The 27,282-nt window shown below is 41.2% G+C and overlaps 2 protein-coding genes across 5 annotated transcripts in view; one reads left to right on the top strand and one right to left on the bottom strand.

The window, feature by feature from the left end:
- TOPBP1 (DNA topoisomerase II binding protein 1) overlaps nucleotides 1-2,442 on the bottom strand; it is a 79,853-nt gene extending 77,411 nt beyond the window's left edge. Inside the window, exons 1-2 of one of the 3 annotated variants that reach the window (XM_082392618.1) lie at nucleotides 2,278-2,442; nucleotides 1,548-1,638 (exon numbers count right to left, since the gene is read on the bottom strand). In XM_082392618.1, the coding sequence (XP_082248744.1) occupies nucleotides 1,548-1,631 (84 nt within the window). In that variant the 5' untranslated portion in view covers nucleotides 1,632-1,638; nucleotides 2,278-2,442. The remainder of the gene's footprint in view (nucleotides 1-1,547; nucleotides 1,639-2,277) is intronic. The other 2 variants (XM_082392616.1, XM_082392615.1) reach the window with 2 other exon arrangements.
- An 11-nt stretch (nucleotides 2,443-2,453) lies between these two features.
- The window catches only part of LOC309629055 (inhibitor of carbonic anhydrase-like), a 58,346-nt gene continuing 33,517 nt past the window's right edge, over nucleotides 2,454-27,282 (top strand). The window contains exons 1-3 of one of the 2 annotated variants that reach the window (XM_082392726.1): nucleotides 2,454-2,530; nucleotides 2,962-16,277; nucleotides 25,813-25,985. In XM_082392726.1, the coding sequence (XP_082248852.1) occupies nucleotides 16,118-16,277; nucleotides 25,813-25,985 (333 nt within the window). In that variant the 5' untranslated portion in view covers nucleotides 2,454-2,530; nucleotides 2,962-16,117. The other variant, XM_082392725.1, reaches the window with a different exon arrangement.

The raw sequence follows: 27,282 nt of genomic DNA, 5'->3' as shown, positions 1-27,282 counted from the left end.
TTCCCCCCAGGACTTCACCTGACTTACCTCACTTCAACCACATCTGCTCACATGTCACTTCCTCAGAGATGCCTTTCCTTATCACCCTTTTCTAAAATATTCTTTCCCTATCCCTCTAGTGTATTTTATGAAGAAAAATAGCATAGATATTATATATATATATACACACACACACACACGTGTGTGTGTATATATATACACACACACGTATACACATACTGTTTTTGTCTCTCTCCCTTCTAAGAATGAAAATTTCATGATCTATCTTGTTTGCCAAAATATCCTGGCTCCCAGTAAACACTCGAATATTTTCTGAACAAATTTTGAAGTCCTTACATTAAATACTTAGGGTGATCCTTTTAAAACGATTAAGTCAGATCATGTTACTCTTCCGATTAAAACCCCCCAGTGGCTCTCCATCTCACTGGAAGAAAAATCCAAAGTCTTTACCATGGCCCACAAGGCCCTTCATGACCTCCTTACTCTTACTCTCTAAAGCATACCTTAGCATTCTTTCCACATCCCTTGTTCACTACACTACAGCCACACTAAAGCAGGACAGACACCGCAAGCACTTTCCCAGGGCTTGTGTATGATTATTTCCTCTGCCTGAAACCTTCCTCTGCAGATATCCACATGGCTCATTTTCTCACCTCCTTCAAGTATACTCAAATATCATCTTCTCCATAAAGTCTACCCTGATCACACTCCATTTAAAATAAACTGTAACCTTCCCTTCTCCCCCAACAAACAACCTCCAGAACACCTTAACCTGTTTTGTTTTTCTCTTCCCATAGCACTTGGCACCTTTAACATATTATATAGTTTACTCATTTATATGTCTGATTAATGTCTATTTCCTCCAGCTAGAATAGAATGTAAGCTCTGAGAAAGTATGGATCTTTGCCTGCTCTCATCACTGATGTATCCCAAGTACTAGAACAGTGCTTCTTAGATGATGGACACTCAATAACTGTTTGCTCAATGAATGAACTTTAAAGAAAAACCTGCTACAACAGCGTTCCTTAAACTTTAACGTACACAGGATCTTGTTAAAAAGCAGATTCCAACTGGTAGGTCTGAGTTGGGGTCCAACTCTCAGGCCATGGTGATGCTACTGTGGTCTGTGAGTACCAAGGCTCTACACTACCTAGATGATATAATACTGTACATAATGAGACATAGTTAACAATTAACAACAACAAAAGTGAAGTGTAAACAATATAGGACTGACTCAAATTTTTTCAACACACAAAGGTCTATGGTTAGTAGACAAAAAAAAAACAATTTAATTTCCAAGAATAGTAGGTCCATCACTTTCAATAGAAATGTCATTAAAAATTTCAAGCCCCCCAAAATACATAATGATATACTAATATCAATTCAAAAATGTGTAACAATGAGATACCTACGCATGTAGACTACAGTAAAACTATTACGAAAATAAAATAACTATGACTAAGACAAAAAAGCCTAATAAATCAAAAACACTAAAAACAAGAAAATGAATTCACGGCATCAAACAAGACATTTTCAAGTAGTCTTACCTCAAGAGCTTTAAAAAAACATTCAGAATTGTCTGAAGACTTTAAAAACTTCACAAATAACGGTTCTTTGTCATTTTGGGACATTTTTGAACTGTCAAAATAAAGGAACCATTAACAAGAACAAAAACACATTACATATTAAGTTAAATGTTTAAAGCACCTATTTTTCTGCGAAGACAAGAATGCCAAAGGACAAACATTCCGGCCTTGCCCATGAATTCACCCATTACGGTTTGTAAGAAACACTGGAATGTGGGCACAATCAAGGAAAAAGATGACAACACCAATCCTTGCAAATCAGAGAACGAAATTAATGTCGCTAAACTGCATACATCGAGGACCTTTGCTCTGGGGCTAAGTCCCCGAAGCCAATAGTCATTCAATTGCATTAAGCGTAAGGATGCTCAGAACGAATCGGTCCCTGCGGGTATCCGCGGCCCTCGAGGTAGGTTCAGCCCTCAGTAAACGGACTTCAAATATAAACATGAGAGCCAGCCAGCAAAGTCAGGTGCCTAAAAGGCCGGACGCTCTAGCTCCCCAGGTCCCAGGGAAAGGCCCGGCTCTCGGTCCAGCCGCAGTTACTCCCTCTCCGGCGTCTAAGTCCTATCCGCCGGTCCAGAGGCCGGTTACAAGGTCCGGAAACCAGGGCCCGGAAGGCCAGAGGCAGCATCGCGATCCCCCCAGCGGGGCGGGGGGAGGGAGCTGGGTCCTTACTCCGAGCCTCACTCACCTCCGTGGAGCCTGGGGGTCTCCGGGCGGCGAGTGGGGGGCCGCACGGTCCGCGGGACGGCGGCTGGGGTCGGGAGCCAGCCCGGCACACAACCGCCGCCCCCAGCGGCGCCCCCAGCCCTAGCAAGCGCAGACCCGGAAATTGCCGAACCGCGACCCGACTTTCGCGCCAGCCGCGCGGACGCGCCCGTCCCTTCCGGCGGAAGTGACGCCACCGCAGTTGCGGGAGGAGGGCGGAGGCGTAAGCTGCGGAGGTGGGTGGAGCGTATGTCGCGATGGGCCGGGGGCGAGGGGTACCAGGAGCGTTGAGGTCGGAGACTCGAGGTCGGAGCCTCGCGATCAGGGCTTGCAAGCGCGGGCCTGTGCTCCGCTGGGAGCTGGCCAAGCGCCCACGGCTAACGGGTGGGGCCGCAGGCCAGAAGTGCCTTAGAGGAGGCCCTAACATATCAAAAAATATAGGCAGGGAAAAGGTTTCCTTAATAAATATTTTATACTGAGAAACCATATATTATCATCCAGAACAACTCTGTGAGGCAAATAGTGGTATCTCCATTTTACAGATGTAAAAACTGAGGCTTAGGGAAGGTAAATGAAGTGTTCAAGGTCACAGTAAGTGGTAGAATTAAGACTGCATCCAAGTCTTTTTGACTCCATGGATTGGCGGACTGGATTCTTTTTCCTCCAGTATAGCCCGAATGTACTCACCCGCTACCACAGCCAAGAGGTCTAAAGGGAAGAAAGATGTCAGGATGACGTGAATTACACACCTGGTGCAAAGGGGTCTTTGCCAACTTCTTCAGGAGTGCCACCCCACCCCCTTCAGTGAGCATCTCATTTTCTTTCTCTGTAATTCCCCGAGTGTTGGGCATGTTCTGGGATGGAACCTAATGTTCAAATAGCACAGGTCAGGGGAGAGGAGGTGAAATAGGACTGTAGGGTCTCCGCTTGTTGATGGCCAATGACAAACTACTTAGTTAGCGTTTTTCCTCATTTTATTCTTGACTACTGAGATTGAGAAAATCAGGACTTGAGTAATGTGACAGTTTCATGACCTGTCCTTCGATTGTTTTTAGTGTCTCAAGATGGCAAAGAGCGGCAGTGTGTGAACACACCTGTGGAACGTGAGTCAGAATCAGTAACACTGGGGCTCAAAGGTAAAGGCCTGTTGTCAGGGAGGGAGTGAGGAAAGCCTTACGAATAAACCAAAGTTATTAGACTTGTTAAACAAAAAAAAAGAGAGAGAGAGAGAGATGACCCTGCCGCAGTCCCTCGTGAAGGAGCAGGTCTACGGTGGGGCGTGTCACAGTGGACAGAGGGCTCCTGCTTATACCGCCTCTGCGCACTCCGCTCAGCAGTCCTCTAGAACACGGACATCGCTGGCCGCATCACGTCGATGGGAAAGTGAGGCTCAGGGACGGTGTGACTTGCCCGGGGCCCCACAGCCGGAAAGTGGCTGCACCTGGGTTTGAGCAGAGGCGCCGTGACTGGAACCCTCCTGCCCTTCCTGACCCACCGCAGTGCTCCCTGTCACATACCGCCACCCATCTCTGCACCGGGGCAGGAGCCCGTTGCTGACACTTCTGGGGCCCAGTGGATGCCTTGGAGGAGGAGGAGGGGAGTCATAGATGCTGCTACTGAAGAGGAGGGGGATGAAAATGAAATCAGCCCTTTAGCTTTTAGTGGCTGGCTTTGAATAGCTGGGGAGTCGCCCTCCTCTTCAGAATAGGAGACCAGGTGACAAGTTTTCCCATCTGTGTCTCCCCATGGGCAGAGAGGTTCTGTGTCTGTCCCTGAGGTACCTAGTCTTGGGCACTGGCTGGAGCAGTGGTCCTCTAGGTAGTGCGGTGTCTGGACCAGCAGCATCAGCGTTGCCTGAGAACTTGTGAGATGCGAGCGTTCTTGAGTCTGACCGCAGGTCTGCTGGGGTCCAGGATGGGGCCGCTGCTCTGTGTTTTAACAAACCCTCGGGATGATTCTGATGCATATTAACGTTTGCTTGAATAGCAATCCCTTAGGAAAAGGTGAAAATGGTTATATGGGTTGTGGTCCATGAAGATGTTGGTGACAGCGGGGAATAGTTGTGATGTGTCCTCAGGCAGCTGCCTCTGAAGTTGGGGTCTGGGCATTAACTTCCCCCTTACTTCCCTGTTTCCTTGGCACTTCTGTCACCTAGAGCCTGTCACTGCAGACCCTGCTTGGAGTAGAATTAAAGGGAACTTTATCTGTTTGTAAAATGAAAAAATACAGGAAACAAATATGACAAAATAGTTACTTTTAAAATATGGGTGGTGGGAATATGAGTATTTCTTGTTATATTTTGCTACGTAAGATTTCTGAAAACTAAAACATAAACTAAAAGTAGATTTTTTTTCAGTGATAGGGTTTTAGATTTGTTTCCAGTGCTGTAAATGAATAAATATGTACAAATAAGGGGATGCATAATTAAAAAATGAGATTAGTAAATGATCTTTCTTGCTGCAGAAATAGTCTTTGCAGTGGCAAAATATTTATTTAAACTGTTGTCTTCAGTACCTGGAAGGTAGAACATAGGCCTACTGAGTCTGCTGAAGTGTTGGGAAGAGGAGGTAAAATAGAATGTTAGCGGCACGTGTTGGTTGCTATTGGCTGCATTTAATTAGGCATTATAAGAAAGTGATAAACTCAGGGAAGAACTGGCTTGTTTGCAAGCAAAAAATAAAAGGAATTAAAAAGTTCAAAACTGACGATTTGCAAGTTGGAAAAGCTGACTGCATCTAGACTCTAAAAGTGAGAGAGAAACCCAAGAGAGGTTTTCCAGAACAAACGTACATTACAACCCATCCACGTGGAAAAGACCTAGTTAAGAGTGTGGTCCTCCCACCCAAGCTAGGTAGCCACCATTAATTGAGAGAGAAAGGTTTGGGGCCAAGGATAGCAATCAGGCGTGAAAAGTAGTCCAGGAGAGAACTGTGGGTGTGGCAGCTGCTGTAGGGGAGCAGCTCTGCCATGGCTTCCTGGCAGACATGCACACATCCATGCAGGCTAAGGTTGGGATTGCAGCATATGTAAGCCAAAACACTCTGTGATCCTGCAGGAACATGAGAGGATGGAGGCCACCTCCCACTTGTCTTCCTGCCTCCCCCGGAAGGCTGTCATCAGATAGTTTCTCATCACCTCCCAGATTCTGATGAAGTGTGGGGCTTTCTGCACCACTCCCCTCAGAATAGAGCTACAGAATATAAAACGACTTAGCTACCATCTAGATTTGGCTCCCCAGTGATGGGGTTTCCCACAACTCAAGTTGCAGTCACCAGCCCCTTCAGTGTCATCCTTTTTGGGGTGTGGGTAAGGACCCAGGGAGCTGGCACCTTTGGCTTCTTCCTTTTTGCTATCTATGGAATAATAAACGTGTCTCATGTATCTTCTCCAGCCTGATCAGTCAGGCCTTGCCCTTGACCTTGTCTTGTATGTGTGAAACTGACTGGGAGCAAATAGATCTGAAGGTTACTAAGGTTCTGAAGGTTCATTGTTTTGTGAAGAAAACCAGAAATCCGGAGTATTCAAACTTTGTACAACCTTCAAGCTTGCATAGTCAGAAGTGGGTGAAAAGTCATACAGCCCCCAGGGAGCACAAGCTCCTCAGTACCCCATCCAGACCTGGCTAGAGAGGATAATATTGATAGAAAAGGAAGACCATCCAGAGAGAGGGGCCAGGGACCTTGGAGAGCAATGAGCAAAGGAACTGCTTTCAGAGGGCAGAACCTGGATCTAATCAGGCAGAGGAACCACCCAATGCCTGCCCAGCAGGACTTCAAAGTTAATGCTGATCAGCAACAGCTAGGAGTCTCCCCTCCTTCCCTTTCTGAAAAGGAATTTTATTGTAATTATTCTGTCCCTGCTCCACCATTGTACATCAGGTATGCGATTGGGTCGGGGTGAGGGGTGGGCAACAACTGGTCTTGTTAGTCCACGTGTCACTGGACCATCCTGTGGACTCTGGCTGAGACTGTGTAGCAGATCCTTAGTATCCCATACATACCCCTCAGCCTTACCACTCACAGACATATTGGGAAACTTCCAACTGCCAGCACCTGCATTCCTTTGCATGAAGGCATTCTTTGACACCAGGAGTCTGCTTAGCCACCTGTACAGTATCCCAGAAGGCAAGGGGATTTATGACCCATGGGAAAAAACCCTCAAACAATGACTGACAGGAGTTCGTGTATAAAGACTCATGTTTGCAAGCCTCTTAATGGGATATTCTACCCAGGCTCCCAGAGTTTCCCCAGTGGAATTAAGCCCCAGTCTCCACAGTGGTAACTGACCTGTCAGTACATCCTTTGGATGCCTTCTTATCCCTGTCTCCCTTCCCCATTCTCTAACCTTTGTTTCTTCACTTACCAAATAAAACATTTAGAAAGGCTTGTCTAAAAGTGTGCTTTCTGGGGAAACTCAAACTGAGACAAAAGACCCAAGGCATGCGGTCCTCTTTGATAGTGTGTGTTGTTGCTGGGACAAAGTTGCCCAGCCAGGGATTCCAGTTCCCATCCTATTTGCATCTCGGTGGGATCGTGTGACTTAGTTATAGCCAATAGAATATAGGTAGAAGTGATGTTTAGCACTTCCAGGCCTGGCTCATGGAAACTTCTTGTACCGCCTTACACAATTCCTTATTCTAGATGTCAATACATAAGGCAGTCTTGGAAACCACATGTTGAAAATGGCAGAGCATCTCTTAGCCTGGATCTCTGAATCTTAGCCTGGAGCTCTGACCAGAGCTATGAAGGTGAACTCCCCATCCCTGCCTCTCCAACAAAACAAGACCACTGCTGCCATCTGGGCTTTATATTAGCAAGAAGCCAACTTCCATTATGTTAAACCATTGAGATTGGGAGTTTCATCTGTTATGTCAACTAGTGCCAACCTAATCAATTCTGAAGTTGCCAGGGTTTAAACAAATGTGCTGCCACTTCAAAAACTGTTTTTATTACCACAAAGGCCCTTGGAAAGAGGAAAGTGAAACTGCTTCAGAGACAAGTGCCAGAGGCCACATGGGGAGAGCCTGGACCTGGAAGCAGGCTGCCTAGTTTGAATGCCGGCTCTGACATGTACCGGCTGGCTGACCTTCGGCAAGTAACTTAACCTCTCTGTGCTTCGCTTTCTTCCTGTATGAAATGGGGATGACAATAGCACCTACCTTATGGAGTTGCTATAAATTAATATCTGAAAAGCACTTAGCTCAGTGCCTCGCACACAGTTAATGATAAATTCACAAATTCCTAATTTTCCAAAGGCCATCATGAAGTCTTTAAATTGTTTCCTACAATACAGTCTCCTAACCTCCTGCTCTGCTGTTAGGAGAGATTGTGCCAAAACAACAGAGATGGCTTTAGGACTATGGATGTCCTTCCTTTGCAATATGACTTTGTTCCGGTACATAGGAACTTTCCAGAGTTTGCTCCACTCAGAGGTCAGAGGGCATCTTGGTCTATTGGATTTAGGCTGTGTTAGCTTTAGGTAGATCATTAACCTTAGGAGCAATGCTCACCTCTTGACCCTATTTGGTTTTTGTCCACAGGCCTACAGAGAAGATTGTTCAACCTACTTTTGAGTCAATCCTTTACATGCATTTATTCATAATAATTATCATATATTTGATCATTTTTTTTGAGTCTTATACCAGGCACTGTTTTCCAACCTAGGGTTAGCATGCTGAACAAGAAGAATGTGGTCTCTGCCCTCATAGACCCTATTTCCTTTCAAAGGTATGAATAAATGAGGATTTAAAGCAGTTGTGAGCACAATAACTTGTAAAATTCATTCATTCAGTAACAATATACTAGAATCTGCAAAAATAAAGATTAAAAATTAGTAGTTAATGTCCTCATTTGTGCTTCTGTAATGGTGAAGTAGCTTGTTCAAGAGCTGTGCTCTTGTTGAGCACATCTAGATGTGGATAAAGCACCAGAAAACATCTATTTAAGAGCATTAGACGTTAGAGGTGACAAATTTCTGGAAAAGGGAAGGGGTAACCCAGGGAGGTGAGATGACATTCTGCAACCACGTTTCCTTGGGGAAATTTGCCACTTCCTGGTACAAGGTAAGAGGTATCTGGCTTTGCCTGAGCAGAGGGCTCCTGCTAGCAGAGCTTCGGCAGTCTCACGGCTGGAAGAAAAACACAAGTGGAGACAAGATCCAAATGAGAAGGGAAGTGCAGAGAACTAAGCCTGATAAATGACCAGTTCTCCCCTTAAGATATTTGGCACAATTTGAAGTTCCATGGAAAGGGAGGCAAAAAATATAATTCCACACCTTAGAGAGGTCCCAAACAATATACCAGGTGTATTAGTTTCCTATTGCTGCTATAACAATCACCACAAATTAAGTGGCTTAAAACAACACAGATTTATTATATTACAGTTTTGTAGGACTAAAGTCTGAAATGGGTCTCACTGGGCTAAACTCAAGTTGTCAGCAGGGCTGCTCTCCTTTCTGAAGGCTCCATAGGAGAATCCATTTTCTGGCTTTTCCTGCTTTAGAGCTGCTCACGTTTCTTGGCTCATGGCCACAGCCCATTCCATCTTCAAAGCCAGCAACGGCAGGCTTTCTTTGCCTTATTCAGACACTAACTCTTCTGCTTCCCTCTTCCACATTTAAAGGACCCTTGTGATTACATTGACCCTCACAGATAATTTAGGATAATCTCTTTATTCCCAAATTGCCTGGCTAGCAACTTTAGTTCCATCTGCAACGTTAATCCTCCCTTGCCATGTAGCATAACATATTCACAGTTTGTGGGATTAGGACATGGATGTCTTTGGGGGGCCATTTTTCTGCCCACCACACCAGGCTTTCAGTGGGAAGACATAGGAGCCTATCAAAACTGCAGGCTAGTCTTGATTCAGCCAAACCTCGATTGGATGAAAGTGATCAGTCCCCAATTTATCTTCTTAGTAGAATAAAAGGGTGAAAAAGGTGGAGAATTTCATTTGAGAATTGGAATCTATGACGAAGAAATAAAAATGGGAATTCTAGCAGTGAAAAAGGCAATCGTTCCACTAAAGATGCAAGAAAAAGTGTCTTTGCACTTGTGGCAGCCAAGAGTGAATGGAGAAATACAGGAATTACAAAACCATGGAAAGAGAATTTTTGCAACTCAGAAATAACCTTCTAAACAGCAAAGAGCCTGTTTTACTCCCCCCAAAAAGTCTGAAATGTGAGTTTACATGAAAAAGGCAATAATTTATGTTTATTTCTCATTAAGTAGATTTAACAATACAATAGCTGCAAAGAAGAGAGGATTAGTAAACTGAAAGTTAGATTAATATAAAATATCCAAACTGAAACACAAGAAAAAAAAAAAGGAAATACAGAAAAAGGCATGATACATGTGTGCATTTGAAAAAGATTACTACAGGGACTTCCCTGGTGGTCCAGTGGATAAGACTCCACGCTCCCAATGCAGGGGGCCCCAGTTCAACCCCTGGTCGGGATACTAGATCCCACACGCTGCAACTAAGAGTCTGCATGCCACAACAAAGATCCTGCACGCGGCAACAAAGATCCCATGTTCCGCTACTAAGACCAGCCAAAATAAATAAATAAATATTAAAAAAAAAACGATTACTACACATACAATTATAGTTGTAGAAGTAGAATCAACAGAATAGGCAGGAGGAATATTTAAACAAACAATGGCTGAGAATTTTCCAAAAGTGATAAAAAAATAGCCCAAACCTTCACAGCTAGGTAAAATCACACTTAGGCATATGATGGTCAAACCAAAGAACATGAGGAAGATAAAGGGAATATTTTAAAAGCAGCCAGAGGAAAAAGACAAATTACCTTCAAAGGAACAACAGTTGACCTCAGTTGACTTCTCAACAGAAATTATGGACAAAAGAACACAGTACAGTGACATTATTAAAGTTATGGAAGAAAAGAACTCTACAAACTGTTAGTTAAAAACATTAAAAATCCTGAGAAAATGCTCTGCCAGAAGATTTGCACATTAAAAACAGGTTAGCCAAATAGAAAACAAATATAAGGTGGCAGATAACACTCTAACATATCAGTAATTACATTAAATGTCAACAAACTATATATGCCAATTAAAGTCTAAGATTGTCAGATGGAGTTTTTAAAATATATGCTGCTTGTAAAAGACACACTTTAAATATAAGGACACAGAAACACTGAACACAAAAGGATTAAAAAATATACAATGCATACAATAGCCAAAAGAAAGCTGGTGTAACTACCCGAATATTAGACAAGACTCTAAAGCAAGAAACATTACTAGAGTTAAAAAGAGGCACTTCATAACAATTAGAATTATAAAGGGAATAACCTAACAGTAAGGTATCACAATCTCAAATATGTATGTACTCAAAAACATAGTTTTAAAATATATAAAGCAAAGGTCAGCAGCGTTAAAAGAAGAAATAGACAAATCCACAATCATAGTGGGGAATACACTTTTCTCCAGTGCTAATAGAAAAATCGGATTAAAAAAAATTGTAGAGCTGAACAACACAATTTTCAATGTGTGTGTATATATATATATATATATATATATATATATATACACACACACGCATATGTATGTATTTGATTTATATATAGCATTATAAATAAAACACTTTACCCAACAACCATAGAATACTCATTATTTTAAAATGCATATTAAACAACAAAAAGTGACTGTATGCTGGGCCACCAAACAATCTTCAGCACATTTCAAAAGACTGAAATCATTCTGAGTATGTTATCGTACCATAGTGGAACTCAGTTAGACATAAATAACAAAAGATAACCAGGAAATTGAAAACACTGGAAATCAAGCAATACATTTCTAAATAAACTATGAGTCAAACAAGAAATCACAATGAAAATTGGAATATATTTTGAATTAGAATATATATTTAAATATATTTTAGATAATCATACAGATATAATAATATATCAAGAAAAAGGAAATTTATAGCCTTCAATGCATATATTAGAGTAGAAGAGAGGATGAAAATCAATGATCTTAACTTCCTTTTATAAAAACCAGAAAAAGAACAAAGCCCAAAGAAAGTCAAGAAAGCAGAAATCAATAAGTGAATTTACAACAGAGAAAATCAACAAAGCTGAAAGTTGGCTCCTTATGAAAATTAATAAAACAGATAAAACCTTGGCAATACTAATCAAGAAAAAGGAGAAAACATAAATTACCAATATCAGAAATGAAAAAGAAAATTATAGCAAGGATCCTCCACACATTAAAAATGTATAAGAGCTTCCAGGTTGGTGAACACTTTCACGTGCTGGGAGGATGGTGCATCCCAGTTTCTCAGGGACAGAAGCTCCTGTAACAGGACCCTTCCAGACCTCACCAATGAACCTCTACATCTGGTTATTCATCTAAATCCTTTATAATAAACTGGTAAACATAAAAAATGAATAAAGATAATATTGTGCACAACTTTACATCAATAAATTTGAAATTTAGATGAAATGGGTAAATTTCTTGAAAAACTTAGCAATACCGAGACTTGAAGAATCAGAAAATCTGAACATTTCTTTAGCTATTAAAGAAATTTAATCTGGAATTGAAAACCTTTCCACTAATAAAACTCTAGACATGGGTGTCTTCACTGAGATATCAAGACTTATTATAAAGCTACAGAGACTGAGACAGATATAAGTGGAAGGATTGATATATAGCTTAGTGGAACAGAGTGGAGAGTCTAGAAACACATAGACAGTTACCTGATTTTTGACAAAGTTTATACTAAAGTGCAGTAAAAAAAGAATTATCTTTCAAGCAAATGGTGCTGGGTCAACTGGGCACACATATGGAAGGAGAAATGAATACAGGCTTCTATCCCATACCATTCACAAATATCAGTTCCAAAAAGATCTAGGCCATGTGCCTTAGCTTTGTCTTCTATGACATCATGCTAGCTCACTAAGTTATTCAGTTTATAACTGTAGTTATATAGCACAAATTAGAGGGTCTATACATCATTTGTTAAATTCCAGGAGACCTACTGAGTGAATATTTGGGGCAATAAAATGTCATGTTAAGAAAAGTCATCCACTTCTTTTAACCTAATTTCTCTTTCACATGAATGGAAAATAAATGTCTGTGTTTTTTAAAAAAAATCAATTCCAGGTGGATTCTAGATCTAAATGTGAGGGGTAAAACTATAAAGCTTCTAGAAGGAAACATAAGAGAATATTTTCATGAACTTGGGACAGGCAAAGATTTCTTAAACAGTTTACAAAAAGTGCTAAACATAAAGGAAAATGTTGAAATAGGACTCAGAAATATATAAAACTTCTGTTTATTAAAAGATGCCATCAAGAGAATGAAAGAAAACCCATAAAATGGAAGAAGATATTTGAAATACATATGTCCAACACAGTTCTCATATCTAGAATAAATAAAGAACTCCTACAACACAAAAAATTTGCAAATAATCCAATAAAAAATAGGTATATCACAAAAGAAGATATCTGAATCACCAATAAACATGTGAAAAAGTGTTCAACTTTATTAGTCATCAGGGAAATTAATATTAAAACTACAGTGAACTTCATCATATGCTCCAGGAGAGCTAAAATTAAAAAGTCAGCCCAAACCAAGGGTTGACAAGGATGTGAGGCAACTGGAACTTTCATACACTGGTTGGAGTGGGAGGAGAGTGGGAAGTGTACAACTACTTTAAAAACAGTGTGGCAGCACTTATTAAAGCTGAACATAGGCATAGGCTGTGATTCAGCAATTGTGCCCTTGTGTGTATAATCAACAGAAATGCAGACACATGCTCAGCCACAGACATCTACAAAAATTTTCACAGCAGTATTACTTCATAATAGCCTCAAATTGAAAAACAAAACCCCCAAATGTCCATCAATAGTCATTGATATATTCACTATTGGAATACCACACAGCAATGAGAATGAACAAATTACAGTATATGAAACAGCATGGTTGACTGTCGTGAATATTACATTTGGACAAAGAAGCAAGACAGAAAACAGTGCTTACTTTATGATTCCATTTGTGTGAAATACAAAAACAGGTGAAACATCTGTGGTGTCTGAAATCAGAATAATGGTTACTTTTGATCACTGGTGACTCTAAGGTGGATGAGGGGGCTTCTAGGGAGCTGGTAATATTCTCTTTATCTGAGTGCTGGTTACATGGGTGTGTTCATGCTGTGTTAATCCATAGGCTGTACACATGATGTGTACACTTTCTATATGTATGTATAAGTTCAATAAAAGGTTCACATTAAAAAGATATAAATCCCTTTTTCTCTAGATTAAAAAGAGGAAGGGACTGCTATTCTCATTTTCAAAAATTCTAAAGGTCAAAGAATTCCTTGAGTGGAAGGAGACACAGAAGTAGCTGAGAGTCCCAACTTGGAATCTCTGGCTTCTAGTGTCTTTGGCATGGGGGGGCAGCAGGTGGCCTTCAGGACTTTGTGTCACCATCACAGCAGGCCCAGAGTAAGGGTTTACCCCATAGCAGTCTCTGGGACAAACCCCATGCCAAGAACCCCCTGATGAGTGTCTCACCAAGGAGGGGACATGTTCATCCTTTCCTTTGAGATGGTGTTCAGCAGATTGCTGGTCTAGAGGTTGCTTTAATCTCTGACCAGAAATATGCTGGCTATTTCCAGCTCATGAGCATATGGGATGTGGTCTCAGGGACCCCGACAGCCTCTCTGCACAGCACGGACCTTGTGTGACCGAGGCTCCTAAGCCTTTCTCAGTGCCCTCCAGCTGGTCATACTCCAAAGCCCAGACGGTCACCTCGAAAGCTGACCAGATGTGAGAGGTCCCCTCCTCACTCTATCCCGTCCCTAGTTATCTGGCACATAGAGACAATACATTTCTTGAATTGAAAACTCAACTTAGCTGGCTAGAGGTGGTGTGAAGGGGGAGAGAATGGGGACAATCTCCCATTGGTTGTCCAATGATGGTGATGTCTGTAAGATGTGGAAGGAAGAGGATACATTGTTTACTTTGAGGTATGTGTGTGAGTGTGTGTGTGTGTGTATAAGAGAAGGGGAGGAGAGCCCAGGTTTGTGTATAATAGTCTCATGCCTTTGACCTTGTGAATTCTGTGATTTACAACCTCTTCCTATTCCCTCAGGACTATCTCTGGCCTCAGTGGAAGGCAGGGTTAATCTCTGACAGAGGGAAGAACTTTTCATAATTTTGGTAGGAGCTGAAACAAACAACAATATTTCCTTAGCAAAGATTCACCCTTTGCACACAAGAAGAGGGGGGCAGAATAAAGAGTTATGGTGGGCTAAAATAATAAACTGTTTAAATTCAATTATAATACATTCTTACAGTCTTAAGACTCAATTTAGAGGATGCTTTATTAGATGAGTCTTGGTTTGTAGTTTGAATTACTATATTGCCAGTCCTAATACTTAATTTGAGAGAAAGTCTACTTAAAATGTATTCAGGGCAAAAGACTTGAACAAGAGGGCATTTAAATAGCTAATAAGCATATAAAGATACTCAACCTCATTAGTCATCAGAAAAACTCAAAATTATGGTGCAAAACCACCAACACTCCCAGTAAAACAGTAAAAATGTGGAACAGCCAAACTCTTGTACTCTTAATGTGGGAGTGGAAATTGGTTCAACCACTTGAGAAAAGTGTTTGGCAGTATCTATGAGTTGAACATATGCCTACTTTATGACCAAGCAGCTACTCTTCCAGGAAAATATCCTGCAGAAATGTATACCTATGTGCAGGAAAAGACATATACTAGAATGTTCACAGCAGCACTCACTGTAAGAGCCCACTAGAAACCACTATTATCAACAGGCAGGATAAATAGCAAGTCCTGCATAAACAATATGGGGTCATATGCAACACCAAGATCGCCTGATGGGCAAACTATACACAGCAACATAGATGAATCTTACAAACGTAACCAGAAAGAAGTCAGATGCAACATTGTACATATTGTATGATTCCATCTCTGTAAAGTTAAACAATCAGCAGAATTAGTCTCTGTTGCCAGAAGTCAAGATAATGGATATCTTTGTGGGGAGATGGGAAGTAATTGGAGGAGAGGCATCTCCCGCTCTGTTAACGTTTTGTTTCTTGATGTGGGTGCTGGTTACATGGGTGTGCTCACTTGGTGATAATTGTTCAAGTTGTATACTTAGGATATGTTAAGTTTTATGTATGTTTATTACACTTCAAGAAAAATTTTGAAAAATCTAAATTCGGAAGACTTCCCCCAGGCAGAGCTCATAGACTTCAGGAGGATGGGGCTGCGGGCTGCACTGGTGAGTAGAAGCAGCCCTGCCAGGGTTCAGCGCTTCTCCTGACCTCAGCCTTCAGCCGAGGGTTGCAGGAGACCGTGTCAGGGGGATTGGGGGTGGGAGAGCTTCCGGGAGGGACCCGGAGTGGGCAACCGAGACGCTTTTGGAGGAAGAGTCTGAGGATACCTGAAAATTGCGTTCAAAACGTTGTGTATGCGTGGGCACGTGCTCTCCTGGGGGAAGGGTCCACAGTGTTCACCTCGTGGACCGCCCCTCAGTCCCGAAGAGTCTGTGTTGGAGACATCGAAGAGTTGCTTGTCTAGATGAAGGTCCAGGGGTCAAGGAACCCGCATTCTAGTAACTAACCTGGGGCCCAGGCGGTCACTCTCATCTTGGGCCTCAGCTTCTCTCTCCAGCAGGCTCCAGGGTTGCTGCGGCTCGTACCTCCGGGGTGCGGACTCCTAGCCCGCGAGCAGAGATCCAGCCTCGCAGCTCCGGGCGCTGGGCAGAGGTGCAGCCGCGGCGAGCCCCTGCGAGCTGTCTGGGCGAGGGGTGGGGGTGTGGCGAGGGCGATGGGCGGGAAGGGCGAACCCTTCGGAGGAGGCGGATCCGCCCCCTCGCGGGCAGGTACAGTTGACCGAGGCCCCGGGAGCCGGGAGCCGGGTAGGAGTCGCGTGCCGCCGAGGAGAATGAGGCTCGCGGTCTGCGCAGTGCTGTGCGCGGGGGCCCTGGGTGAGTGCGCACTGGGAGCCGGGTGGGGGCCGGCCGTTTAGGATGGGACCGGGTGCTAGCCGAGGGTCAGCGACGGCGGGACACTGCACTGCCTCGTCTAGGCGGCTTCGAAGCAGCCCAGCGCCTGGCTGGCCCCAAAGTGCCTTCCACAGCCGGTGGTGCATCAGTGCACCTGACCAACTTTCGCCCTTGCAGAAACCCTGTAGGCTAGGGCAGGAGTTCGCAAACTCTGACCAGCCGACCAAATCCCGCCAGCTGCCTGATACACAGCCGAACGAGCTAAGAATGGGTTTTACATTTTTACATGTGTGAAAGAAAATAAAAAGAAAAATAATTTGACACATGAGAATTATATGAAATTCAAATGTCAGCATCCATAAATAAAACTTCATTGCAACACGATCATGCTCATTCAGGTAAGTATTGTCCACGGCTGCTTTCAGGCTTTAAGGGCAGAGTTGAGTAGTTGCCACGGAGACTGTATGGCCCACAAAACTAGTAATTGCCTAGCTAGCCCAGTACAGAAAAAGTTCATGACCCCTGGCCTGGAGGCTGTTCGTCCAGTTTACAGTGAAGGAAACAGGGTCAGAGGAAAGAAGGGATTTTTTCCGAGGGCTCAAGGACTATTATTAAGAGGGGGAGGGGCACATCAGGTAAGCTTGTCATGTCAGGTATCTAACCAGAAGGATCTTTCCTGCTCTGAACTGTACAATGCCTCCCATCTCTACTACACACTAAGGAGGTGGAGGAATATAGGGGAGAAACAATCACCCTAGAATGGAATCCACCTGCCACTCGGTGCCATGTGACTGGGTGGTCCCTTGCCTTCCTCTCTGAGCTAATTTCCTCCTCAGTTCAGTAGAAATTACTTTTTCACAGCAAACACACAGTTGCTGTGAAAGTGACATGAAGTCATGTACCTAAGGGCAGAGCTCTAGGCACAGGTGAGTTATCACTGGAAAAAAATCCTGCACGTAAATATAGGGGCCCCTTCCCGTGTTGGGGTGCTGTCAGGGCTCTTGGCTGGGTAACTGTAAGGAAGGTAATGGTGCAAAGTCACTGAGCTCATGCAGGTGGAGACCCCTCCCTGGCGGGACAACTGGGTTCTGTCCAGCCCTGATTCTGTCAGGTCTCAGGCTGTCTTAAATCACTTCTGGGGTAGGGTATCTATCATGGGGGGAGGGGTAACCTGGGTTGAGCAGAAGAAGGCAGGAAAGGCAAGGAGTGCTTTCAGGGATGGGGGGGTGGCCCTCCTTGGCCCAGTGCTGCCACCTAGGGCCACACGGGGAGCTCTGCTGGGGCTGGGGAAGGCTGGCAATGTCGCTACAGCTGTGGTCCAACTATGGCTGCAGAAAATCCAGAGTGCAGCCCCCTGGCCTCTCCCGTATTCTGCCCGAACAGGGCTTCTGTTGTTTGTTCTTCCTCCATCCCCTCTCTTGGCAGTGTCAGGCACTGACCAAAAGTTCACTTTCCCAGTCGGCTCTGTGTTTACTAAACAGAGGCAAGAGCTGCCTCTCCCTGGCCCTCCGCCCACTCCATCCCAACAATCCTTCTCTCTTGGCCACTGGACAAGGCTGGAATCGAGGACCTGTTTTCCTCAAAGCTCAGTGTTCTTTTCCTATAAAAACCCTTCTGGTGGCAGGTGACAGGAATGTAACCAAACTAGCTTAAACTCAAAGTGTCAGAGGAGCGGGAGTGGTGATTAGCAGGCCTTGCAAGAGCCAAGAACCAGGGGCTCAGTACAGCCTGTACCTCCACCTTGGCTGCCACCTCCTTTCTCTACCTTTTGCTCTTCTGGGGAAGAGATTTCTCCATGCAGTGAGCATGTGGCCACCAGCAGCTTTTCCCTTCTAGGAGCAGACTGAAATATTCACGGTGGGCTCTGATTGCCCCTTCTTGAAATTGTCACATGGTTGGATGGAGTGTTATTGATGGCTGTCCTAGTTTAGGTTACTTGACTCCATTGACCCTTAGCTTGCTTGCACACACTCTTTCTTTTTAAAATCATTTTTATTGAAACATAACTTACATTTAATAAAATGCTCTCCTAGAAGTATACATACAGTTCAACGAATTTCAACAAATATGCCTACCCCCATAACTACCACCACAATCAAAATATAGAACATTTCCATCACTCCCAAATTGTCCCCTACCCCTTCCCAGTCATTCCCATTTTTTCCCACTTTAGATAAGTTTTTCCTTTTCTAGGATTTCATATAAATGGAATCATGCACTACATAGTCTTTTGTGTCTGGCTTGTTTCATTCAGCACAATTGTTTAGAGATTCATCCACATTGTTGTATGTATCAAAGTTCATTCCTTTTTATTGCTGAGTAGTATTCCATGGTATGACTTTATCACAGTTTGTTTTCCATTCATTTGTTAGTGGATGTTTAGGTTGTCTCCAGTTTGGGATATTATGACTAAAGCTGCTATGAATGTTAGTGTACAAGTCTTTGGGTGGACATATATTTTCATTTGTTTTGGGTAAATATCTAGGAGTAGCATTGCTGGGTCATAATGGTAAGTTATGTTTAACTTGTTAAGAAAATGTCAAACTTTTTTGAGTAGTTGTACCATTTTCCATTCCCACCCACAATATGATAATTTCAGTTGCTCCATATCCCGCTAACACTTGGTGTTGTCAATATTTTCACATTTAACCATTCTGACAGGTGTGTGTAGTACCTCACAACGGTTTTAAATTGCATTTCTCTGATGAGTAATAATGTTGTGGCTTAGCTTTCCATTTTCTTTTTTTTTTAATTAATTATTTTTTTTTGAATTTTATTTTTTATACAGCAGGTTCTTATTAGTTATCCATTTTATACATATTAGTGTATATATGTCAATCCCAATCTCCCAATTCATCACACCACCAATAAATAATTTATTTTATTTATTTATTTTTGGCTGCGCTGGGTCTTCGTTGCTGCACGCGGGCTTTCTCTAGTTATGGTGAGCGGGGGCTGCTCTTTGTGGCCGTGCGTGGGCTTCTCATTGCAGTGGCTTCTCGTGTTTCAGAGCACAGACTCTAGTCTCACAGGCTCAGTAGTTGTGGCACATGGGCTTAGTTACTCCGTGGCATGTGGGATCTTCCTGGACCAGGGCTCGAACCCATGTCCCCTGCATTGGCAGGCGGATTCTTAACCACTGTGCCACCAGGGAAGCCCTCCATTTTCTAAATGATACCTTCTGAAGAGCAGATGTTTTACATTTTGATCAGGTTCACTTACCTAATTTTTATTTTTTGTTATTATGTTTTGTGTCCTCTCTAAAAATATTGATATAATTGGCTACCCCCAAAGTTGCAATAGTTTCCTCTTTGTTTTATTTTAGAAGTTTTATAGCTTCAGCTTTTATGTTTTGGTCTATGATACATTTTTAGTTAATTTTTGTGTATGGTATAAAGTAAGAGTTGAGATTCACTTTTCTCATATGGATATCCAGTTATTCCAGGACTTGTTTTTGAAAAGAATATCCTTTCTTCACTGAATTACCTCGGCAGCTTTGTTGAAAATCTATTGACCCTATATATATGGGTCAATTTCTAGACTCTCTGTTCTGTTACATTAAGCTTTATATCTCTCCTTGTGCCAATATCACACTGTCTTGGTTACTGTAGCTTTATAAGAAGTCTTGAAATCAGGTAGTATAAATCCTCCAACTCTATTGTACTACTTCAGTGTTGGTTTGGCCATTTAGATCTTTTGCATATCCAAACACAATTTTGAATCAGGTTATCAAATTCTATAAAAAACAAGTTTAGGCTTGGATTATTATTGAGATAGCATTTAATTTATAGATTATTTTGAGGCTTGGCATCTTAACAATATTGAGTTTTCTAATCCATGAACATTCTATATCTATTTATTTAGGTCTTCTTTCATTTATCTTGGAAATATTTTGTAGTTTTCATGTACAGCTCTTGTTCATAATTTGTTAAATTTATCCCTAGATATTTCATATATATATATTTTTTAGATTTTTTTCTTTCATTTTTCTTGGCTGCATCAGGTCTTAGTTGTGGAACGCTGGGTCTTCATTGAGGCATGTGGGATCTTTCGTTGCGGCGTGGGCTCTTTGTTGTGGTGCGCAGGCTTCTCTCTACTTGTGGCGTGCAGGTTTTTCTCTCTCTAGTTGTGGTGCGTGGGCTCCAGGGCACGTGGGCTCTAGGGCGCGTGGGCTCTGTAGTTGGCGGCAGGTGGGCTCTCTCGTTGAGGCATGTGAGCTCAGTAGTTGTGGCGCAAGGGCTTAGTTGCCCCGCAGCATGTGGGATCTTAGTTCCCCCACCAGGAATGGAACCCGTGTCCCCTGCATTGGAAGGTGGGTTCTTTACCACTGGACCACCAGGGAAGTTCCGATATTTCATATTTTTGAAAGCCATTGTAAGTAGTATTTTTAAAGTTTCATTTTACAGTTTTTTCTTTTTAGCATTGTAGAGATTCAACTGATTTTAGTGCTTTGACCTCAGATCCTAAGACCTTTCTAAACTCATTTATTCCTTAAAATTTTCTGTGTAGAGAAACATGTTATCTGTGAATATAGACAATTTTCTATCTTCTTTTCCAATCTGTATGCCTTTTGTTTCTCTTTTGAGCTTTGTTAAAATGGTTAAGACCTCTAATACAGTGTTAAACAGAAGTGATGAGAATGTCTGTCTTTGCATTGTTTCTGACCTGAAGGGGAAAGCATTCAGTCTTTCACCATTAGGTATAATATTAACTGTGGGGTTTTTTGTAGATGTTTTTATCAGGTTGAGGACATTCCTTTCTATTCTTACTTTGTTTGGAATTTTGAATTGGCAAGTGCCTTTTCTGTTCTATTGAGATAATCGTATGAATTTTTCTGTTTTATTCTGTAATATGATGAACTATATTGATTAGTTTTTGCACGTTAATTAGACTTAACATTCCTGGGCAAGGGATAAACCTGCGTGTGTGTGTGTGTGTGTGTGTGTGTGTGTGTGTGTGTGTGTGTGTGTGTGTGTTCATGTACTCAAGAATTTTTTTTTGGCTGGATTTGATTTGTTAATATTTTGTAAATGCTTTTTGTGTCTATGTTCATGGGGGATATTTGGTTGTAGTTTTCTTTACTTATAATGTCTTGTTTGGATTTGGTATCAGGTTAATGCTGGCCTTAGAAAATGAGTTAGGAGTATTACTTTCTCCTCTACTTTATAGGATAGTTTTTGCCACATTGGTGTTATTTCTGTTAAGTGTTTGATAGAATTCATCAGTGTAACCACTTGGGTCTGGAACTTCCTTTAACATTCATTGTAGTGCAAGTTTGCTGCACCCAAATTCTCAACATTTGTTTGTCTGGAAAAGTTTATTTTTGCCTTCAGTTCTGAAAGTTATTTTCATTGGTTTTAGATTTCTAGGTTAGCAAGTTATTTTCCTTTTAGCACTTTAAGGATATTCCATCGTCTATGACTTGTGTGGTTTCTGACAAAAAGTCTGAGATATTTATTGCCTTTGCTCCTCTGTACCTAATTTTGTCTCTTTTCTCTGGTTGCATTAGAACTGTGAGTTTGTAGTTTTCATAATATTAGGAAAAATTCTGGCCAAATATTTCTTCACATATTTTTTCTTGCCCCTTCCCCCCTTTTTTATCCTGGACTCCAGTTACACATATGTTAGATCACTTGATACTGTATGACAAGTCACTGAGGCTCTGATCATTTGTTTTCTATCTTTCTTTCTCTCTGCTTCATTTTGGATAGTTTGTAATAATGTCTTCTAGATCATCTTTTTTCTTCCGCAGTATCTAATCAGCTGTTAATCTCATCCACTGGAATTTTCATTTCAGATATTCTATTTTTCATCTCTAGCAATTCTTTTTGGCTCCTTACACCTTATATTTGTATCCTCATTATGCTCATGTTTTTCTTTTCTTGGGGGGAGGGTTCACTATCTATTTATGACAAATATTCCACATCCATGATCCTCTCCAGTCAGAAGTTCTTTGAGAGGATGCCATGGGCCTTGGCCAGTTGGAGAATGGAGTCATCTGACTTTCCCATCCTGTGAATGGCCCCGCAGATAGCTTAGGTTTTGAACTGGGTGTTGAACCTTCCATAAGCTTACTTATGGAATCTTTCATAAATGCACTATTTATTCAATAAGATTTTCTCCACTCTGAATGGTGGGAACCCAAATGATTCCTAACCCCACTTGAGTTCTGAGAAATGTTTGGTTTAAGCTCCCTATTAAATTTTCTTTCCCTAGCAGCGTTGTACTTACTTTGTTGACCTCAGCCAAGTTCACCTGGACTGACACGTGGTCTTTGGCGCCGAAGATGCAGTTGCTGGCAGAGTATTTCTGCGGCAAATACAGGTCCACGAACTCTCTGGTATCATTTTGCATGTTGAGGGCGTGTCTGGTGGCACCATGACAAGCATGGGAGCAGAAAGGAAGCACCGCATCCCCCGACAGCGCTGATGTTCATGTTTTTCTTTAACTCTCCGAGCATACTTATAACATTTAATATAGCTGTTTTAAAGCTATTTTCTGTTTTAAAGCTATTTTCTGTTAATTTCCTCATCTCTTTCATTTCTGGTTCTGATTCTATTGACAGATTTTCCTCCTGGTTATGGGTTACATTTTCCTGCACCTTCACTTGTGTATTAATTTTATTGGTTGCTGGACACTGTGAATTTTACCTTGCTGAGTACTGTATTTTGGTTTTTGGGTTTGTTTGTTTTTTTTTTAATGTAAGGAGTGTCAACCATTTTTTCTGGCAGGCATTCATAATGTCTTCAGATCAGCTTAATCTTCTCAAGACTATTTTTCAAGGTGTTTAGGCAGTGTCTAGAATACCCTTCTTTCTAGATCTAGTTTAGCTTACTTATGGAATCTTTCATAAATGCACTATTTATTCAATAAGATTTTCTCCACTCTGAACAGTGGGAACCCAAATAATTCCTAACCCCATTTGAGTTCTGAGAAATGTTTGGTTTAAGCTCCCCATTAAATTTTCTTTCCCTAGCAGTTGTCCTTGACTGGCCTCCACAATGCTCAAATTGATATTTAGCCAGAATCTCCAAGGTGTGACAATTCTGGATTTCAATCTCTCTTCTCTTTCTCCTCTCTTTTTGCATTCCCTGCTCTTTGGTACCCTGTGCTGCACATTCTAATTGCCTCCACCTTACCAAACTATGATCTCTGTCTCCTCAACTTGGGATGACCATCGGGCTGTTTGTTTTCTCTTCTCTGCCCTGCTATCTGGACATTTTGTCCAGGAAGAAAGCTAGTGTGATTACAGGGCTTACTTTATTTGTTTCCCTTCTCTCGGGGATCACAGTCCTGCACTTCCTGTTGTCCAATGTTTTAAAACATTTTTTTCATATGTTTTTCCCCAGGTGTTTTTTTTTTTTTTTCTCACCTGTTTAAAGTGCTAGGGCAAGTCCTATATCAGTTATTTCTCATAGGTGGAAACAGAAGTCCATCCTGGTTTGATTTTTTGTTTGTTCGTTTTGTGTTTTATTTGTTTTGCCTTTGTTTAGTTCCCTGTTTTAGTACCATGTTTTTGTCAAGACTTTAGCTTTTCCCCTAACGATGCAAATATCATTCACCCTATTTTATACTCACACTGAATGAACTAGTGATTACCACTGGGGAGAGGGAAGGGATGAGGGGCAATATAGAGGTAGGAGAGGAAAAAAAAGGTTATTATAGGATTATATGAAATTATCTGTGTGAAACTTTTGGAAATTGTAAAGCACGGTAGAATTTAAAGAATCTTTCATTCAATAATAAATAAATAAATAAATAAATAAATAATTTAAAAACATCGGAAGTTCAAAAGCTACAGTTTTAATCATTTGACCATAAGCACAGGTGACTGAAAATAGACTTTCAAAAAGGCTTTCTCAGTAAGTGCAAACTTTTGAAAAAGAAAAAAAAAACTGCAATTGTATACAGTAGCTCTTTGTGTAACTTAACCTGCTTACAAAGCTATTTTCATTTATAGAGTTGTATTGTCTCTACAGCTACCAGTCATTTCCAAGAGCAGAAATCTTTTAAGAATCTGTATTGGCAAGCAGAGTAAACATGTTTTGAAAGGCTCAAAATGCAATATGAGCTATTACTCCACACACTTCTATTCTGCACAAGGGCACATGTCCTGACAGCTCCATTCTCTCACTGGCTCTTCTACCCTGGCGGCTACTATGGAAGGCCTGTTCAAAACAGAGCCGAAGCACTCCATTTGTCATTCCCTGTCTTTGGTATGGGATTCTCTCTAAGGAAATTTGACATCTCCTGTCCCATTTATTTTGATATTTCCTACTTGCAGACAGTTAAAAGGCAATACAGGCTTTGTAGTCAAACAGACCTGGGTGTTTCAAGTGTTAGCTTCATCTCAAGTTATTTGATATCTCTGACAGTTTTTTTTGTTTGCTTGTTTAAACTCATCTACAAAATGGGAACACCAGGATTTAACTGGCAGGACAATTGTGGGCATTCGAGGAGGGTCGTGTGCCTGGTCCACTGACTGACACACAGGGCCTCCTCAAAAACTCATAGCTGTGACTGCTGTTACTTTCATCTGCTAGATTTCATCTAAGATGACATTTTGCTCAAATACCACAGATTTGTAAACAGCATTTTGCCTTTGCATTATTGTTAACACTAATTACTACAGCTTAAAGTGCCAGTGAAATGAACAGACACTGATTTTAATGCCCCAGCAGTTACTACCATGTAAGGTTAGAGTATCTAATGCCAAGACAAAGACTAAATCATTAGGCCCAAAGCTTCCTTCCCATAAGACTATTTTCTTTTTTGAGGTGAAATTCACTAACATGAAATTAATCATTTAAAAGTATACAATTCAGTGGTATTTAGTATGTTCACAGGGTGGTGCAACTACCGCCTCTATCTAGTTCCACCATAGTTCAAACACCCCAAGAGAACATACTGTACCCATCCTCCTCTTCCCCAGGCCCTGGCCACCACCAATTTGCTTTCTGTCTCTATAGATTTACTTATTCTAGATATTTCATATAAATGGAATCATATAATGTGTGGCCTCTTGTGTCTGGCTTCTTTCATTTAACGTATTATTTTTGAGCTTTATCAATGCTGTAGCATGTAGCAGTACTTTATTCTTTTTACGGTAGATTATATTCCATTTTGTGGGTGTACTATATTTTGCTCATCAGTTCATTCACTGCTGTACCTTTGGGTTGTTTCCACCTTTTTTGACCATTGTGAAAAGTGCTGCTCTGAATATTTGTATATGTATTTAAGTACCTGTTTTGAATTCTTTTGGGTATATACTTATGAGTGGAATTTCTGGGTCATATGATAATTCTGTATTTAACTTTTGGGGGATGCTTTGGCTTTTTTCTCCAAAGGAAAAGGCACAACCAGAGAAATGGGACCTGAGAATTTATGTGAGCCAGGCAGCCAGTCCAATTTGTGTCTACCCCTCTCAGCCAACCCTTGACCTTGCCTTTAACCTCTTCTTACAGCAGAGAAAGGTGAGTGCTGTGGGTCCCTTATACCCCTGGCCTGTCTCCCGTAGGGCTGTGTCTGGCTGTCCCTGAAAAAACTGTGAGATGGTGCACTGTCTCAAACCATGAGGCCAATAAGTGCTACAGCTTCCATGACAACATGAATAATGTCCTTTCAGTGGATGGTCCTCATGTCACCTGTGTGAAGAGAACCTCTTACCTTGAGTGCATCAAGGCCATTGTGGTAAGTCACTGCTGCCTAAGAAGAGTGGAAGAAAATCCATACTTTCTCCTTCTTTTTCTGTACTTGTTATTAGTTTATTGCTTCAGAACAACTTTCTCCCCCAAGGAACTAGACCATGCTTTAGAGGAGAAAGAAATAAGCTAAAGACTTGAAAGTACAGAGACTATGTGTAGATGAAAATATAGGTGCTCAACATTCATTAATAGTGAAAACAACAATAATAATAATTAAACAACTGATAGAGAAGGATTCAGTGAAAATGGCCATGGTAAAGCAAAGCCAGAATTGCACTGAAAGAGAAATCTATAAAGACTCAGAAATAAACAAGAAGCTCTAGTATCACTATTATTACTTAATATTGTTTTTGGAATTTCCTAGTAATGCAATGATATAAAATACATATGAGATAGAAACAAACAAAATATCAATATTTTCAGATGCTTGCATGCCTAGAAAGTACAATGGAATCAAGAGAAATGTTACCGTAATTATTAATGAAAAAATTAGTTTGGTAAAAGATAAATATATCACAATTAATGTCATTTTCATATATCAACAGTCACTAGTTGGGGAAAAATAACCCCAAATTGTGATCTAATTTACATTTAAAATGATATACAGAAAAATGTTGCAGGGAAAAAATCATATGAGAGATCTGCAAGATTATTATAAATGTAATACAAAAGTCTGAGACAAATGAACAGTACTTATTAATAAATTAAAACATATGCCATATTCCTAGACAGGAAGACTAAACTTCATATATTTGCACAGTTTCCCAAAGTTAATTCATAAATTTAATATAATTGTTATCAAAATTATATTATAAAATTTAAAAAGTCAGTAAAATAAGTTTACAATTCTTAAGAAGAAGTATGGGTGAGAATATAAAATAGTATTATGAAAAATAAAATGAGCTGGGGAGTAGCTGAGGCCTGCCTGAAACTATAACATATTTAATAACAGTATTACAAGGAACAGGGTCCTCGGACAGATGTAGAAGATCTGGAAGAGAACAAAATTCAGACATATTCCGAGCTTTCTATACATACATCCATCTATCTAATTATCAACATGATATGATGTAGATGCAAACTATGATGAATGTCCAACTCTAGGGCAGTATGGCCCTAGGCTTAATGGTTACATACACATAGATTTAGATATTGTATGATAAGGCATGCTTTCCAAAGAAATGTCTGAGAAAGGATTCTTTAGTTGGACAACTGGATAGACGTTTAGAAATAAAATCAAGTGAGATTTTTAATCCATTTACCAAAATAAACTCCCAGCTTGA

Source organism: Balaenoptera borealis, assembly GCF_965194805.1.
Source record: "Balaenoptera borealis genome assembly, chromosome: 5".
In the NCBI taxonomy this organism is placed as follows: Eukaryota; Metazoa; Chordata; class Mammalia; order Artiodactyla; family Balaenopteridae; genus Balaenoptera; species Balaenoptera borealis.
This window is presented reverse-complemented; position numbering and strand designations above follow the sequence as displayed.